This window comes from Botrytis cinerea, chromosome 17, assembly GCF_000143535.2.
Source record: "Botrytis cinerea B05.10 chromosome 17, complete sequence".
NCBI classification, from domain to species: domain Eukaryota; kingdom Fungi; phylum Ascomycota; class Leotiomycetes; order Helotiales; family Sclerotiniaceae; genus Botrytis; species Botrytis cinerea.
The window spans coordinates 151,631-167,509 of NC_037326.1; the positions used below are offsets into that span (position 1 = coordinate 151,631).

Genomic DNA, 15,879 nt, shown 5'->3' on the forward strand with positions numbered 1-15,879 from the left:
TAGATATCTGTGAGATCTTTAATTCCTGGCCGAAACATATCATTAAAAGCATCCGAAAGCAAGAACCAAAAGAGAAAAGAAGATACCTTTTAAATACAAATCTATCTATACTAACAGAAACATCTATTAGTCACTCGTACTTGAAAGAACCCATTATATTCGATACGACTTGTAGAGTAATCTTTGCAAGTTCTATACGGATAAAACAGTTGAACATTCACAACAAAGCGAACGTGGCCTCAGGAGATACTTCAGCAGCAAAGTTAAAAGCCCTTCGCCGACTTGGGGGAATGCGTCATCTCACAACTACAACGAAACAAAACACAATCACCCAGAAGTCGAGATAATACTCGTGGCAAAAGAGAGAATATAAATTTACATACACTATCACAACATCATAACACTTCTAGAAAGATGAACCCTAACCAGATGCAGCATCTCTTATCTCCATCCAAGGAAATCATAAGGTAAGGGCATGTATGATTAAATAAATCAAGGCAAAGCAAAGCGACAACTACACGGCATGAACCCAACAAGCTACATAGGGCATAGCTCCCAATGAGAAGCTATCCATTATATAGCCGACAGCGTTCTCCTTGATGCTGATACTCAAGTACAAAATATTCAAACAAGAAAATGCATATAATGATGCTTCTAGACATGAATGGAACTACGATTCAAAGGGTCTTTATGCTTTTGAAGTCTAACTATCTTGATAGACTAAATGGGATAGAGGAGAAGGAACAGATCTAGTTCCTCTACCTTTCTAAGGATGATTCATTGGTTGGAGGATAATTACCCCACTTCCTTCATTCAAGCTTGCTCATTAATCGGATTGATATTTTAACTTGTTCTTCATTCCTTTCAAATATGTAGATAAAGTCTCTGAAACATACACATGCAGCGGTCTTCATTAGAATAACTTGCTAAAGCTCTTCGAATTAAACGACACTGTATAACCATGCCACCTTAGCCAATCAACGAAGAATAGGCGAAGAAAAAAAAAACATACATATACATGAAAGGCAAAATTTTGGATTGCATTACTATGAAAAAATGATGGAAGAAAACTAATGAAGGAAACAAAGAAATGAAAGAAAATACAAATCATCTATTTCATATCGTTCCATCCTATGAAGCCCTATCCCATCCCATTTCAACCCCAAACCTTCTAACTTAAATACCTACTTACCCTTATCCCATCAGAATGTGTAATCCTCTTCTTCCTCCCCACTAACTTTTACCTCCCCCCCCTGCCTTCTCTCCAAATCCAAACTCTTCAATTGCCTTTCAAACCCCTCCCAAAGACCGTCATCAACCAGCCTCCACCATTTTCTAACTATCTCATAATTCTCGAAAGTGATGTCTTTCATCCTCTGACTAATGAGATCATTCACTTCTTGGATTTGAAGGGGATTGAGTTTTTGTTGTTGTTGTGCTTGGTGAATCGGATTAGTGTGGTGAATTTTAAGGCTAGGATGCTGATGTTGTTGTTGTTGATGGGTAAAATGAGGTTGTGTTGGTGTAGTTCTGGGTGTGATATCTTTGTCTGAATTCCCTACATCCGAAGCTACCCAACCGTCTTCCACCGTAGGCGGCTTGTAGTTTTGGTATTGATGTTGAATTTCAGATTGAGATTGTAACCCTGGATGTTGTGATTGATTGTGGAAACGTCCTTGTTTTTCAACTCTTGATCTTGGGATTGCTTGGGAGATTGTTGTCTGATACTCTTGTCCCTGATTTATTCGTTGGTCTTGTGTCTTTGGTTGCATTGTTTCTTGCAATGCTCGACCTTGAGTCTCCTGGAATTCTTGACCCCGACTTTGATGAGACTGCTCATCTTTGGGTTGATGATTATTGGGTATGCTTTGTGTATTATTTCTCTTCAGCGCCTCCCCCAGTCTACTTCGAAGCTGATTCCATTTTTGCTGAGTTTCCTCCGGGAATCCCCGACTTTGGATATCCTGGGATTTTTGATTCCGAGTTTGGCTCACTCGTAGTTGAGGTTGAGTTATTTCTTGTAAGTCCTGACCTCGTGTCTGATGGGATTGCTGATCTCGAGTTCCCTGGGATAGTTCATTCCGAGTCCCATCCATTTGTTGCTAAGGTTCAGTATATTAGTATAATTGACCTTGAATTCATGTTCCCAGCCCGATAACACTATGCGAACAACAATAGGATTCCATGGTGATGACGTTCCGCTAGGAATTTCGAGCGCAGCGAACTATAGGGGTTTGGGAGCTTGACTCTGAAAATTGACAGCCATGGAACTTTCCTCCACTCTTCTTTTCATCGCCTCCCCATTCCGCCCAAGCTTGCCCCGATGAATAAAATCTTTGAAAAACAGGAACGAAAAAAAAAGGCTACTCACGTGATTCTGCTCTTGCGCTCGAATTCCAACAGCGATTGAACGATTTTCTCTCTCCCTCTCTACCACTTGTAGCGCTTTCTGTACTCGAACTTTAAAACCAAGATCACGAGCTCTCTTTCCCATAGCCCTCTCCTTCTCCGCTTCCTTCTCTCGATTTCTTCCCTGTTGCAAAACCCGTTGACTGTTCTCTATTAATTCCGCAATCTTTTCTGCGTCTATCTCCTCCTCCCTCTCCCTCTCCTCTTCCCTCTCCCTCTCCTTCTCTTTCTCCTTCTTCCTCTCCTTCTCCTTCCTCTCCTTTTGCTTTCTCTCCTTTTCCTTTCTCTCCTTTTCCTTCCTTATCTCCCTCTCATGTCTCCTCAAATTCCCCTTCGATAATGCACTTCTACTCGAAATCACACTTCCGTCTCTATCCTCACCTGATCTTTGAGAAGTTCCAGTCTCAAACTCACTTCCAGTGCTAGTATTAGTGTAACTCTCACTTCTACTACTGTCAGGACTCGTAAGATCTAACCCCAAAACTTCACCAAATTTTTGAAAGTAACCTTTTTCTTTTGTTGGGCAGGAGGAAACCAAAGGTTCGGATTTTGGCCTTGAGCCGCGTTTACCCTCTGAGTTTCTGGAAATGCGGTCGTGGTTCGATTTGGATTTCGACTGGGACGTGGACTCTTTTGTTGGAGAATGAGACGGTGAGATGGGAGGTGGTAAAGATCTTGGGCGGTGAGTGGACGAAGAATTTGTTGAATGGTGAGTATGTGAAGAAATAGACGGAGAAGCAGATCCGGACTGGTTGTTGATATGGAAATGAATACTTGGTAAGGACGATGGTGGCTGTGATTGCGCTTTAGAATCAGTCTTGACACTGTCTCCATTTCCCTTTCCACCTCCTCCCAACCTATCAGACCTTCTAAGTCCCCCCCCTTCCCCGACCCCCTTCTCAAACTTCATCTTTTCTTTAAGATGATTAATCTTACTTTTGACTTTCGTAGCCACAATTTCCATAACATCTTCACCTTTTTCAGTCAACATCCCATGATAAATGGAGAAACCAAGTTGACGAAGAAGAATTTCGTGAAGTGGCTGTTCTTGAGATGTAGAATCATATTGTCTGATGAAAAAGTCGAAGATTTGGATCTCGGGTGGTGTCCATTTGAAGACATTAGAAGAGGTTAGAGTTGAGAGTGGGTGGGTAGAAATGATGTTGGGGTCACGGATGGGTATTGGTGGTTCTGGTGGTTCTGGTGGCATTTTCACGTATTTTTTGAGCGAAGTATCGCGACTAAAGTTGAAGTAGTGAAGATGTTTATTGAAGTAAGTACAAAGGTATTGCCATTGGTAAGGTGGGAGGTGCCAGTGTTAATGTCCAGACAGTACTTGTTGATGTTGAAACCAGATGTCTTAAATGATGAAAGGGAAGACTTAATTGGAAAGTGAGTAAAAGTATAAAAGAGTAAGCGGAAGAATTCTCCAACTCAATCTATTTGATAGTCAACAGTTACAATCATTACAATCATTGTAAAAATTCATTCATTGTCGTCGTCGCATCCAATTTCGTTGTTATCGCATCAAATGTTATGGCGCCAACATCAAGACCAACGCTCATCTTCACCTATCCCATCTCAACCCTAACTGCTGGCGCCCGCTTCAACTGGACCCCAATCCATACCTCCGTTTTCGAAAAATTCATTCACGATCACGACCTACAATCTGCGCAATGTTCAGAACGTTCGAAGTACCCGATCGATGAGTTGGTAGTTGAGTTGGGACTGAAAAAGTATGAAGATTGTGTGAATCGAAAGGGTGAAGAGATCATGAGTATTATCATGGGGAAGATTAGAAATAAGTTGCACAGGGTTCAAAGAGACCTTCGGGTAAGAAGAGTGATGGCAGAAGAAGAGGTGGCGAGGGAAGAGAGAGACGAAGGATCAGGCGAGGGAGAGGGAGAGGGAGAGGCAAGCGAAAAGCTTGGGGGAGGCGAAGGCGGAGGGAACAAATTTGGGTATAATATTATTTTCAATAATTATACAACCAACAATAACAGCAAACACAGTCGAACTCCTGCTACCGGGTAAGTTTCTACCTTCTTCCTTCTTCCTTCTTCCTTCTACTCCCTTTTATTATTTACTTATCACCCGTCGGCATATGGTTGTGGGCAGATGCACGCTCATAGGGATGGCAAAATCATTGTGTTCGGACAGCGGCGAAAAAAGTCCAGAACCCAAACTTTTTTTGAGTTTGCTGCGCTCGGAAAAGGTTTCGCAAGTTCGCAGGTTCGCGTGTTCGTGTGTTCGTGTGTTTTGCATGTTTACATATTCGCATGTTCGCATGTTCGCAGTCTTGGCACATCTTCAAATTCTCAGATCTTCTCTCTAAAACCTCCAGGGCAATAGCTCCCGGAGACCCTTCCTGATTGAGTTTGTCGAGTTTATTGATTTTGCTTCCCTCCATTCTTTTGTGTTTTGGTTGGTGGGGTGAAACGAGGCTGTGAGATTCAAAAGGCGGGAAGGCTGAATGAAAAACTACAAGGCTAGCATTTACCATCTCCATCTATCTCTTCCCCGCAGTCCTCATGATTTTAATGTTACATCTCATTTCACTATCGCATTTGCCTGTACATTACAGTAGTGGGATTGATGTCGAGTTGTCGCATTCATTCTCACTGCCACCACACATTTACTTTACTGCCGCGTTTTCGCCCTTTCGCATTTATTTCAAACATCGCAATTTTTCCCTCTCACATCAAACCCTCATCCAAAGTCGAACATCTTCCTTCCTCCAAAGCCCTCCAACATATTGAAAGTCCTACCCATCGAAATACAAATGCTCCTTTTCTTCCTTAGTTCTTCAAGAGCTACTGCCATAGTAGCAGAGAAATAGAGTATCACCATTACTATGCCGAGACGATTGGAAAGGTGACGGCGGATGAAGTTCTATGACTATCTGCTAGGCCATTGCCGTGGAGGCCTTCTTCGTTTCGCTCTAGGATTCAATACTCTTCATCAGATGGGGTTCTTTCTCCCTCTGTTCTAGAGCGAAACGTAAAAGGCCTCCGGAGAACCAGCAGAGCGTCATGTAAGTATAGATGCATTCGTTCAGGTGTCGCACTGCCGCATTGCCGCATTGTCATTTTACTGTCGCATTTATTTCATTATCTCATTATCGCATTGTCGCCGCTATCATTTCACTATCGCATTGTTTCCTGCTGTTTATCAAAAGTACTAACGAAATATCGCGAATCAATTAGACCGAGTACGCTCTCATCTAAATCAAGAACCACTACACCCTCATTTAAAGCACAAACTACTACGCCCAATTCTACTATATTTGGCAGCAGTAACAACAGTGATGATGGGGAGGAAGATGATGGGTCCAGTAGTGATCAAGGAACAGTTGTTATTGAAACTGCTAAATGGGCTAAAGAGCAAAGGAAGAGGGTATCGTCAAGGCAGAATAGGAAGGATAGTACTAGTCCAACGGCAATGAGGTAATTTTCCCCCTTCTTTCCTTCTTCTCACATCTCCTCTTTCCTTCGCAACCCACCAGAGATCCAACTTCATAAGACTAATAATTTTCTTTCCAGTATCGATCTACATCCCTCTGCTCCATCATCCAGAAGATCAAGCCGGTATTCTTCTTCCAGACAATCGTCATCATCAACAAATTACAGGGAGGAAAATAAGTCGGATATGGATATGGATATCGATAATGATTATGAACAGTTGAATCGTCGTCATTATGGTCATTCATCATCACAACCACAACCACAATCACAAACACAACATGAAAATCAACCAAGTCCACCACACACTCCCTATGTCACACAAAATCCATCCTTCTCCTCCCCTTCCTTCTTCTCAAATTCAGATGAAGTTCGTGGACCGTCACAAGAACAGGCGCAACAAAATGTCCAAATGAGTTTGTATGCATATCTGAGGGGAGTGCATCCGAGGGCTAGTGAGGATGAGGTTAAGGAGTTGGTGATCAGGTACATAGATAGTATGGGGATTTTTAGGTAGAATGGAAGTGTAGGTGGGAAGAGGAGGGAAGGGCGAGTGTTTGAGGGAGAGCATGATTATACGCTATGAGCAAGCTAGTTCGGGGAAGTCATAGTAAGCGGGGAAGCCCACGCGGAGGATATGGTGGGCTTGATCGTGGGTCAGGATGGTGGAGAAGGTTATGCATGAGGGAAGGGAGACTCGTGAAAGGCTAGTGATGTATGCCGGGTGGGAAGATCAATTGATTTGGTGGGGGTGATAGAGGGGATTTTGTTGCAGTTTTTGTTGCAGGCTTTCTTATGTACAAGGGAGGGAAAAGAGGGGAGGAGATGGGTGGAGGGATAAATTAGAGGAGTTTAGATTTCATGATTAAATTGGATTAGATTAGATTTGATGGGATATTGAAATTGCATTTCTAGGGCAACGAATGAATGAATGAATTTTATTATACTCATATATCTCACCATCTCACCATTTCACATCATATCATGAACAAAAGCACATACCCACCCTATTCCATCCCACCTATTTTCTATCTCATCCCACTATACACAAAATATAATATATCTCCACCTCCTCCCATTTCGCTTTTAGAGTCGGACCCTAGACGGATGATAGTTAGGATACATAATCCACAATAATAAGAGTCAGCAACACAGATTGAGGGATGACGTAGTTAGGTAGAAATCGAAATTTGTATAGAAAAGACAGAAAATAAAAGATCGGAATCAAAACCTCAACAACTTTACATAGAAAATGGTGAAGCCCAATACCTTCAACATTAATTCAGATTTATATAATAAATCGAGCGATAAGGCGATCGATGCCACTAGAAAGGCAGGCAAACATTCTATTGCCGGAGGCCGAAGCTAGAGATTCGACATCTCTCCGGGGATCTTTAGCGACGCGGAGGTTGGGGGTTCTTTGCAAAAGTGGGGACAGAAACATTAGAGCCTACCGTATACTCAAGATCGATTGAGGAAGAAAGATGTGAAAAACTCATGTCCACCGGTTTGTGTCTGACTCGTTCAATCGGATTGAATTCTTTTCACGGCAATAATCTCACACAGCGACATTTGATATGGTAGATTGTATGTGAAACTCCGAATGTGTTGTAATGTATTTATTTCGGGAGCAAATTTCAGATGAGGGAATGAGAGATGATGATGTGGAACAAATAGTCGACTTGTTGTTGCTAAAATTGGAATTTTCAGATTGGCTAACGCTGTATTGCAAGGTTTTCGAGTATCTGCCGGAGAAAAGAGACTGAAGATACTTTCTGCGGGGTATAAAAGAAAATGAACGCATCCTGGACTACCATCACTGAGGGCAGCAAGCCGTCCACATTTTGCCGGTGGGGTTCAGATTGGAGAGGCAATGGATTTCTGAAAGATTTGAATGCTAATGATATTGTTATCACAGGAAAGAAATGCAAGCAGAAAAATGAATTCTTATCTGGTGTCATATGTGGCGCTCGGCAGAAATTGAGGACCTTTACCGAAGCATAGGATAGTGTTGCAGTAACCCTCAAGATTGTCTGCCTTGCCTTGTGGAATAATATAGATGTAAAAGGAAATGAATATGATAGATTAAATTAATGAGATAAAACTGATTAAATGAAATGAGATGATTTACATAGGATGAATTAGACGGGGTGAACTAGACAGGGTGAATTAGGCGGAGTACGAGTTTGAGGGACACAAATTTGGAGAGGACCAAAGTGACAGATGCTAAGCATTTAGCATCACCAGAATGTAATTATGGAAAGAGCAGAAAACTTTAGAGGAAAGATGTAAATGTAGATGCAGAAAGTCACCGCGAGGAAAATGATGTAAATTTAATAGAGGCTGTAATTTTACTTGCTATTTCTAACCTGATGCCAAAAATAGCCTCTAAAAAATAACCTATCTAGAGTTTTAAGCTGAGAGACCCGAACGATAGCCGCGAAATCCCTGAAACTTCGCCAGCTACTTCCCATATCAATGTAAATTAGAAGTAGAAAATTAGCAATTCGTTTTCATAAGCACGTGACCAACCACACCCCCCCTTTAAATTCGGCAAAATTCGTCTGATATCCAAGACGCATGGGCCCTGAGACTCGGCTAGTGCTCTGGTATTTTTATCTAGGAGAAATGCACCCCAATTGAATCCGATGCTAACAAGATATTGAGAGTATACCAAACGACGACTTTCGTGAAGGAGTTTTTCTACGGCAATTGAGTTCCTTTCAAAATGATGAGTCTTAGGATTCTTGATCTATTGGAGCTCTCTAACGCAATACGTCACAGGCTCACTAGCGTAATTAGTCGTGAATGCTTAGTTATCAGTGCTATTGTATGGCAAACTTATCTTCTACTCTTTGTAGAATCTCGCACAACCTATCCCTTGCGCTGTGATACAATCAGTTCCAGTTTGCCTCTTACAGCACCTTTTCTGCCGTCTCCAAGCCTAAAAATTAATCTGGCTTTGTGATCGACAAGACAATTGACGATCTCTGGAGTGGAAGTCATAAAACGTTTACGAATAGACATCTCGAGTTTTTCTCTCAAAAGGTTACATTCAATTGGAGTTGATACATTGTTGATAGGATCTCAATATGATGGCTCAAAATATATGATTGTTTGCCATTCATTGGTTAAAGGATAATCACCCCACTTCCTTCAAGGTTGTTCATAGGATAGATTAGATTTCTTAACTCACTCTTTATTCTTTTCAAATTTATAAACAGAGCCTCTCGAGTGAGTGCGTGTGGTGATTGATATCAGAATAGCTAGGAAATTGTAGTTAATTCGGGCCTGAATCCTAATAATTTCTCGCCCGAATTCATTCAGACAGCACAGGCATTAGGCTTTATAGCTGAAGTTCTTTGAATTAAACTATATTGCATACCCAAACCACCTTAGCTAATTGATGTAGAATGAGTGAGGAGGGGAACTAGGGAGTATCGAGCGAAGTGAATTAAAGCGCAGAGTTTCAATGCGGCAAGAAATGACAAGAATGAAAAGTAGGATTGTAGAAAGGCGAACTAGAAGCCAATATTTTCATCAAATATGTCCTTGATATTTGATCCTTGGTATTGAGAAGATCACTTGAGGTTGTTTTCTCAATCCAAGCAGTGTTGATTCCATGCTTCATAGAAAGAAGAACTGGAGTTTGAAGGAGTTTGAAGGAGTCCACGAGAGTTCATGTATTTGATATGTCATTGTATTAGCAGATCAGAGGGGCGGTTAGTGATCAAGTACTCATATATATTGGGACTGGGAGGAGGAGTAAATCGATTGTACCGCTGCATCATGCGGTGATACAGACCGTGGTATTTTCGATAGCGCATCTTGATTCAATGTTTTTTTGATTGTCACACGATTCCTTGCCTTACTATTGTGACATGGACCCAATATATTTTGTAACCATATATGATAATTTCGGAGAAAGATGTCGGGGGGTATGATAGCTTGAAGTTCCAGCAATGGCTGTGAGAAATCAAATCAGTCATTTCTATATTGTTATTGAACACTATGCCCCCCCCCCCCAAAAAAAAGAATCCCAGAATAACTTTAGTAAAAAAAGCCGTTATCTTTACAGTGTTTGTCGGTATTAAGTAAGGTCTATAAATGTGGCTCAATAATTGATGTTTGGTTGATTAATAGACGACCAAATGGTTACTGGCCTTGACCTTATTGAGCAAGAGATGCCAGCTCAGCATTTCTTCCATATTGCTACAATGGCTTAGAAGTCCGAAGTCTTAATAGGAAATTAGAGGATTGGAAATGCTCATCGATCCCTGGAGATATAAAGAACAACACAAATGTCGGGATATAGATCATGTAATCATAATCATACAGAGGGAGCTTTATTGACTAGCGCAGGCGCTAGCTTCTAACCTATCTATAAATGTACATAGCTTTACATAGTAAATGGAGAAGAACAATTACACCACTATAGACTAAAGTACTTTACATTTATCAATCAAGTAGATACCAACAATAAACCTAAGATGTAATTAAACCCCCACTTCAAAATTCTTGTACAAACAGAGGGCAGAACTTCAACAGGCTGATTGAGGACTAATGATCGCCTACGATTCTTTGATAAACAGCGGGAAAAGGGTGTTAGACCTCGGAACAGAAACCGAGCTACTGGAGCAAAAGTTCTAACGCTAATGAAACAGAAACTACGGTATGCAAATAGATCCTCTGTCAAGACAACAGAGATCAGGAGTCAGGAGGGTCGCGGCAGTTCTGGAAGTTTGGCATCTTCAGTCATTGTCATCAGCGAGAGTCAAGAATGTAGCGGGGTGATCAGCACCAAGCTTTTATTGTGTGAGACATAGAGACAATGCAGCAAGTATTGAAAGAGTTGAATCGTGAGTATATTTTGTCAGGCAGGTTTGAAATTAGATTGTATGCAAAATAAACTTTTTCATCATTCTTATATAGCGGCTTAAGAGAAAAGAAAACCCGCATTTGCTATTATGTACGCGATTTAAATTGAATAATCTCTGTCCTCGCTGCTACTATTCCTGATTTCGATTAAAGGAGATCCTGAAAGTACCTAGATAAGTCTCGCATGGTACGTCTTGAGTCGAGCGAGCTATAATCACTTAATATGAAGTGTACAATACTTGTAAATTTCCCTGGCCCACCTTTTCCTCAATTTCAAAGAAAATTCCCATTGACAACCAACACCCTAGGTGATATCCTACCGCCTCCAATTTTTCTTTTGAAAAAAGTTGAAGATCCACTTGCCAGCATCTGCAGACCCTCACCCCCGTCCAATACTGAAAAGAGATGGTGTTTGACCAATATAGACACTGAAAAAGTTGGACGAGCCCCCGAACTTAGACGGAAGTCATTGTTGATAATTATTCTTAGTAAAGTTATTGAACAAGAGAAGATTGAAAGCAGTCGAATCCATGTTGGATTTGCTTCTAAGAGTCTATTTATAGCAGACCGTTGCCAACTGCTCGTAATTTCCGAGGTTCTGTTATGTTGCCGAACTGTCTTGCCCATGATGTTTCCAGGAGAAGCGGAGTCACAACGACACTGTAATTTACAGAGGTCAGACTTCAAGAAGCGAAACGGAAGTCCCCTGAATATCACTGATCCATTGTAATAAGCTCTGTAGAAATCTTGGATAAGTGAAAGCGAGGTGCTAAGATGATGGATGCCGTTTTGAGGTGTGGTCGTCGATCTCGATAAGGCAAGCAATGAAGCAGTTTGAAGATTTTAACGGGCTTGGCAGATGTTATGGCTTGAGAATCAGATGTAAAAAGCAATGCATAGAGTAGAGTTCTGATTTGAATGAAAGGAAAGTGGGATTCATGCGTTGAATTGAACGAGACTTGCGTCTTTGCTAGTCATATCCTTGAACGTCTTGTACATTTGAATCTGATATCCTTTTCTTCGCCCTCAAATGATTGTCGCTTGCGTCTACGTCATATCATATCACCCTAATGTCTCAACATTTTTGTAATTCTCTAGGACAGCTTGATAATGTGTTTTCATATCTTATCCCTAATTATATAAGCTTTATTTACAAATCATTTTCATAATTGTACATATGAACCTCTAAAAATCAGTTTACAAAATCACTTAGTAAGATTTCACTAATAAATAACATTATATTATATTCATCTAATATATACAGAGTATTATTTCACGTTGAATTTTTTATTATAGAATTATAAAAGAATAGAATGAAATGAAATGAAATGAAATGAAATGAAATAAAATTCCATAGAAAATTAGATCTAGTTAATTGAGTTTTCTTTCGATTATATAAATCAACTTTATAAGATTGAACTTAAGTTAGTCTCGTTTATTAGTCTAGATCTTATCAAATCTCCATTATGAATTATATAAATCTAGAATTTTACATGAAGAAAAACAAAAAAAAAAGTAAACAAATTTGATTTAAATTGACTTATCTTTATAGTTAGATTTTAATATCATCATTATTTTATATATTCAAATAATCTCTGAGTCTGATGTGACTAAGTCTTCTACTATTATCATATTATTAGTAAGAATTTTCCGATTCCAGAATAAGAATCACATGTATCTCTGTGAAGAATTGAGGTGGGTTCACAACTAGAAACGCCCACCTGGACGTATTTTAGGTCAGACGAAGCCCGTATGTAGAAAAGACCTATTGCTTGTCATTCGGGACCATCCTAACATGACCCTTTGACAACCAGTGCTCGCAACGGCTGGAGAATTGTACATTCTTGCAGATATACGCCCCAAACTGTCTAATACGAGATGAAAACTTCGATCCCCAGTAGCTATCCTCTTGAAAACTCCAAATACCCCACCATTCGCCACAGATTCCTGTAATGAATCGTTAAAAAGCTGGGGCCTAAGATTCCAACCTCAATTTCCATTTTGAGAATTTTAGGCTTGAGATTACCCCTATTTTTGGTACCAGATAGCAGGCTTACGTGATGAAGTAGAATTAGCCCGCTTTATAAGCTTCCTACGCACGCGGGAAGCAGTAGACCGCTTGAAAACCCGACTATTAAGCCTAGTCTTTAATAAATCGTACGAACTTTCAACTGAATGAAATACTGTATCACTGAAAGGCATCTTTTCTGTACCACCAGCAGAATCACTATTCAATAATCTTTCACTCACTATCCCTACATTAGTTTTCGAGTAATCATCAACTTAAATTGACTAATCATAGTGAATTCTTTTTCAGTTCCCACTCAAAATTGTACTAAAGGTAATCATCACCATCCGCTACCTTCACACTAGCTGTCACTAGCCTCACAATTGCTAATATAATAATAATAATAATAATAATTATTATTATTATTTATTATAATATAAGTTCCAACCTCCAATAATATTCTTTTGATATAATGAGTAATATAGAATATATATTAATTTATAAAATTATCGAATAGAATAAACATTATTAATTATAAATCAAAATAGATTATATTTTAATAATTAAACTTAAAAGAGAGTGAATTAAGATTAAAAAGATAGAATCGAAAATTCGAAATATTCTATGAAAAAACTAGTGATTTATTTTAACTTGAAGAGAAAGAAAATCTAAATTTTAAAAGCCTTATGGTTCCTACTAGTAAATGTATAAAAATGTAGTTTATAAGTTGTGAAATTGAGCTTCCTTATTAGGTTTAGACTTAAATTAGTTGACGTCATTTCTATCGCTCCTATATAGATAAGCCAAAGGCGTGATTGCATATGAAGCAGATTGAATCAATCAGATTCGCTAATTACTTCACATCGATGTATTAAGCCAATCGGTATATGGATTTACAAACCTCCGTCTTGCATCTCTTATCTTATCAGTAACCACCAATGCCCTGTAGTAACAAAGTTAATACTTTCGATGAAAAGAAATTCAATATAAATTCTTATATAAATTTTCATATATATTTTACAATAATAATATATTCATTTTGTTATTAACAATATAATCAATTCATTAATAATAAATAAAATCAATACAATTTGAGATTTGTTTAGTATTGATTTTTAATAGAAAAAAAGAAAATGAGAATTCTAAAGGGCCTTAAAGATTTCAGAATTCAATGAATATTAGAATTGTAGAAAAGGTGAATAGAAAGGGAATGAATATAAGAGTTAGAAGGAGAAGGGGAGCGAATATAAAAGTTATAAAGTGTTACGAAACGTTGATGTAGAACCAACATCGGACCAATCATTTATTTGATATAAAGTTTTCATATTATATATAATTTTATTTTAAAAAGGATTGAAAAAAGTAATAAAAAATCTTATATTCTTTTGAATCTTATTATATATTAATTGTTATTTTGTATTGATTCTAATAATTCTTTTTATTCAATTTTTTTAAAATAAATTGTTGATTAATTTTTGGGAATAGTTTTAAAAAACTTTGAAAGTTTTAAAACTTTTTTAGGCTACAATATATTTATAATATATTATTGATATATAAGCAATGATATTTAAATTATTGAAATATCTTTTATTTTTATAAAATTGAATTGAAAGAATATTAAAAAAGAAAGTTTTTATAAATCGAATTTTTTAAAAATACTTATAAAGTACTTTTATAATATATCTTCAATATTCTTTCGAAATGAAATAGAATAATTGAATAAAAGTTAGGAAAGGAGGGGAAATATTGAAGAAAAGAATCTCTCTTTTGGAAAGCAAACCTTATCTTAAACAATACTTATAAAATGTTAACAGTGTATTTAAATTCTATTATTAAAATAATAATACCTTTATATAATACCTAAGGCTTTTTATATAAAAAAAAGTTTAGTTAATTATTATATAATTAGTTAGAATTTATTAGTGGAAATCAATTGCAAATGGCTAATATCACATCAAATAGTTTGTATTTAGTAAAAGATAAAACAATATTTATACTAGAATCATTTATTTGGGAATACAAATAGATCATTTTATAGAATTCCAGGCCTCTCAAGCATTCTCCGTATTTTATAGGATTTCATACATTTTACAGGATTCCAGGCCTCTCAAGCATTCTCCGCATTTTACAGGATTTTACAGGATTTCAGGATTTCTTTTAGGTTTCGAGGACTCAGCGGAAAGCCAGTGGAGCTCCGCATTTTACAGGATTTTACAGGATTTTACAGGATTCTCTGCATTTTACAGGATTTTATACGATTTCATACATTTTATAGGATTCTATATGTTTTATAAGATTTTACAAGATTTTCGGGATTTCTGTGTTTGGTTAGCTCAATACTAATGGGACGCCATCGATTCCTAATTTCTTAGATTTTCGAACTTTTAGAACTTTCGAGTCTTCAGATTTTCGAATTTTCAGATTTTTGAATTTTCAGATTTTCAAGCTTTTATAACTTTCGAGGGCGAAAACTGAAAAGGGGGAGGCAGCCTTATCAAATATAAATCATTATTTTATTGAAAACGAAACAATACTAATAAAATAAAGGAAAGGAAATAACTATTTTTCGAATTTTCGAATTTTGAAGATTTTAAAGGTTTTAAAAGATTCAATTTAGTTTTTAATACTCTTATACTACAATATAATTTTTAGAATTATAAAAAAGCTGAATTTTATAAAATAAGAATATAAATATTATAATAAACTTATTATTATAAAATTTAATAAGATTTCAAAAATACATCAATATAATAAAAGAAATTTATTAAATAAACTTTAAAACTTTCGAATTTTTTATAATATTTATAATTTTCAAAAACAAAAGCTTTGAAAAAAAAAACTCTATTACAAAATATCAATATAAAATCAATATCGAACCAATCATTTATCCGATATAAAATTTTCATATTATATATAACTTTATTTTAAAAAGGATTGAAAAAAGCAATGAAAAGTCTTATATTCTTTTGGATCCTATTATACACTAGTTGTCACCTTGTATTGACTCTAACATAAAGTAAATAAAAGATATTAATTGAAAACTTAAAGAGAAAGGGGAAAAGGAATAAAAAACAAATTATTTATATTATTTTCAATTTATTCTTTAATCAAAAGTTTTATTAT

The 15,879-nt window shown here is 37.3% G+C and overlaps 2 protein-coding genes across 3 annotated transcripts; one reads left to right on the top strand and one right to left on the bottom strand.

Annotated features, from left to right (window-relative positions):
• Positions 1 to 849: 849 nt before the first annotated feature.
• On the bottom strand, positions 850 to 3,790 carry BCIN_17g00130 (hypothetical protein). Its single transcript, XM_001546041.2, has 2 exons — positions 2,372 to 3,790; positions 850 to 2,102 (listed from the first exon to the last, which is right to left on the bottom strand). The coding sequence occupies exons 1-2, from the start codon at positions 3,617 to 3,619 to the stop codon at positions 1,203 to 1,205; spliced, it is 2,148 nt and encodes a 715-aa protein (XP_001546091.2). The 5' UTR covers positions 3,620 to 3,790; the 3' UTR covers positions 850 to 1,202.
• Positions 3,791 to 4,101: 311 nt separating this feature from the next.
• Positions 4,102 to 6,820, top strand: BCIN_17g00140 (hypothetical protein). Of its 2 annotated transcripts, none has more exons than XM_024698261.1 (3): positions 4,102 to 4,439; positions 5,616 to 5,855; positions 5,952 to 6,820. In XM_024698261.1, exons 1-3 carry the CDS (start codon positions 4,183 to 4,185, stop codon positions 6,385 to 6,387), a joined length of 933 nt encoding a protein of 310 aa, XP_024554078.1. In that variant the 5' UTR covers positions 4,102 to 4,182; the 3' UTR covers positions 6,388 to 6,820. The 2 variants fall into 2 exon arrangements, with proteins under 2 accessions (XP_024554078.1, XP_001546090.2); XM_001546040.2 differs by lacking the exon at positions 4,102 to 4,439 and adding an exon at positions 4,753 to 5,443.
• Positions 6,821 to 15,879: the final 9,059 nt, after the last annotated feature.

Excerpts from the sequence above, each read along its gene's own strand:
- BCIN_17g00130 (XM_001546041.2), bottom strand. The coding sequence starts at position 3,619 with ATGCCACCAGAACCACCAGAACCACCAATACCCATCCGTGACCCCAAC. Across the intron at positions 2,103-2,371 it reads GAGCGCAAGAGCAGAATCAC|CAACAAATGGATGGGACTCG; the intron begins GTGAGTAGCCTT and ends ACTGAACCTTAG.
- BCIN_17g00140 (XM_024698261.1), top strand. The coding sequence starts at position 4,183 with ATGAGTATTATCATGGGGAAGATTAGAAATAAGTTGCACAGGGTTCAA. Across the intron at positions 4,440-5,615 it reads AGTCGAACTCCTGCTACCGG|ACCGAGTACGCTCTCATCTA; the intron begins GTAAGTTTCTAC and ends CGAATCAATTAG. Across the intron at positions 5,856-5,951 it reads ACTAGTCCAACGGCAATGAG|TATCGATCTACATCCCTCTG; the intron begins GTAATTTTCCCC and ends TTTTCTTTCCAG.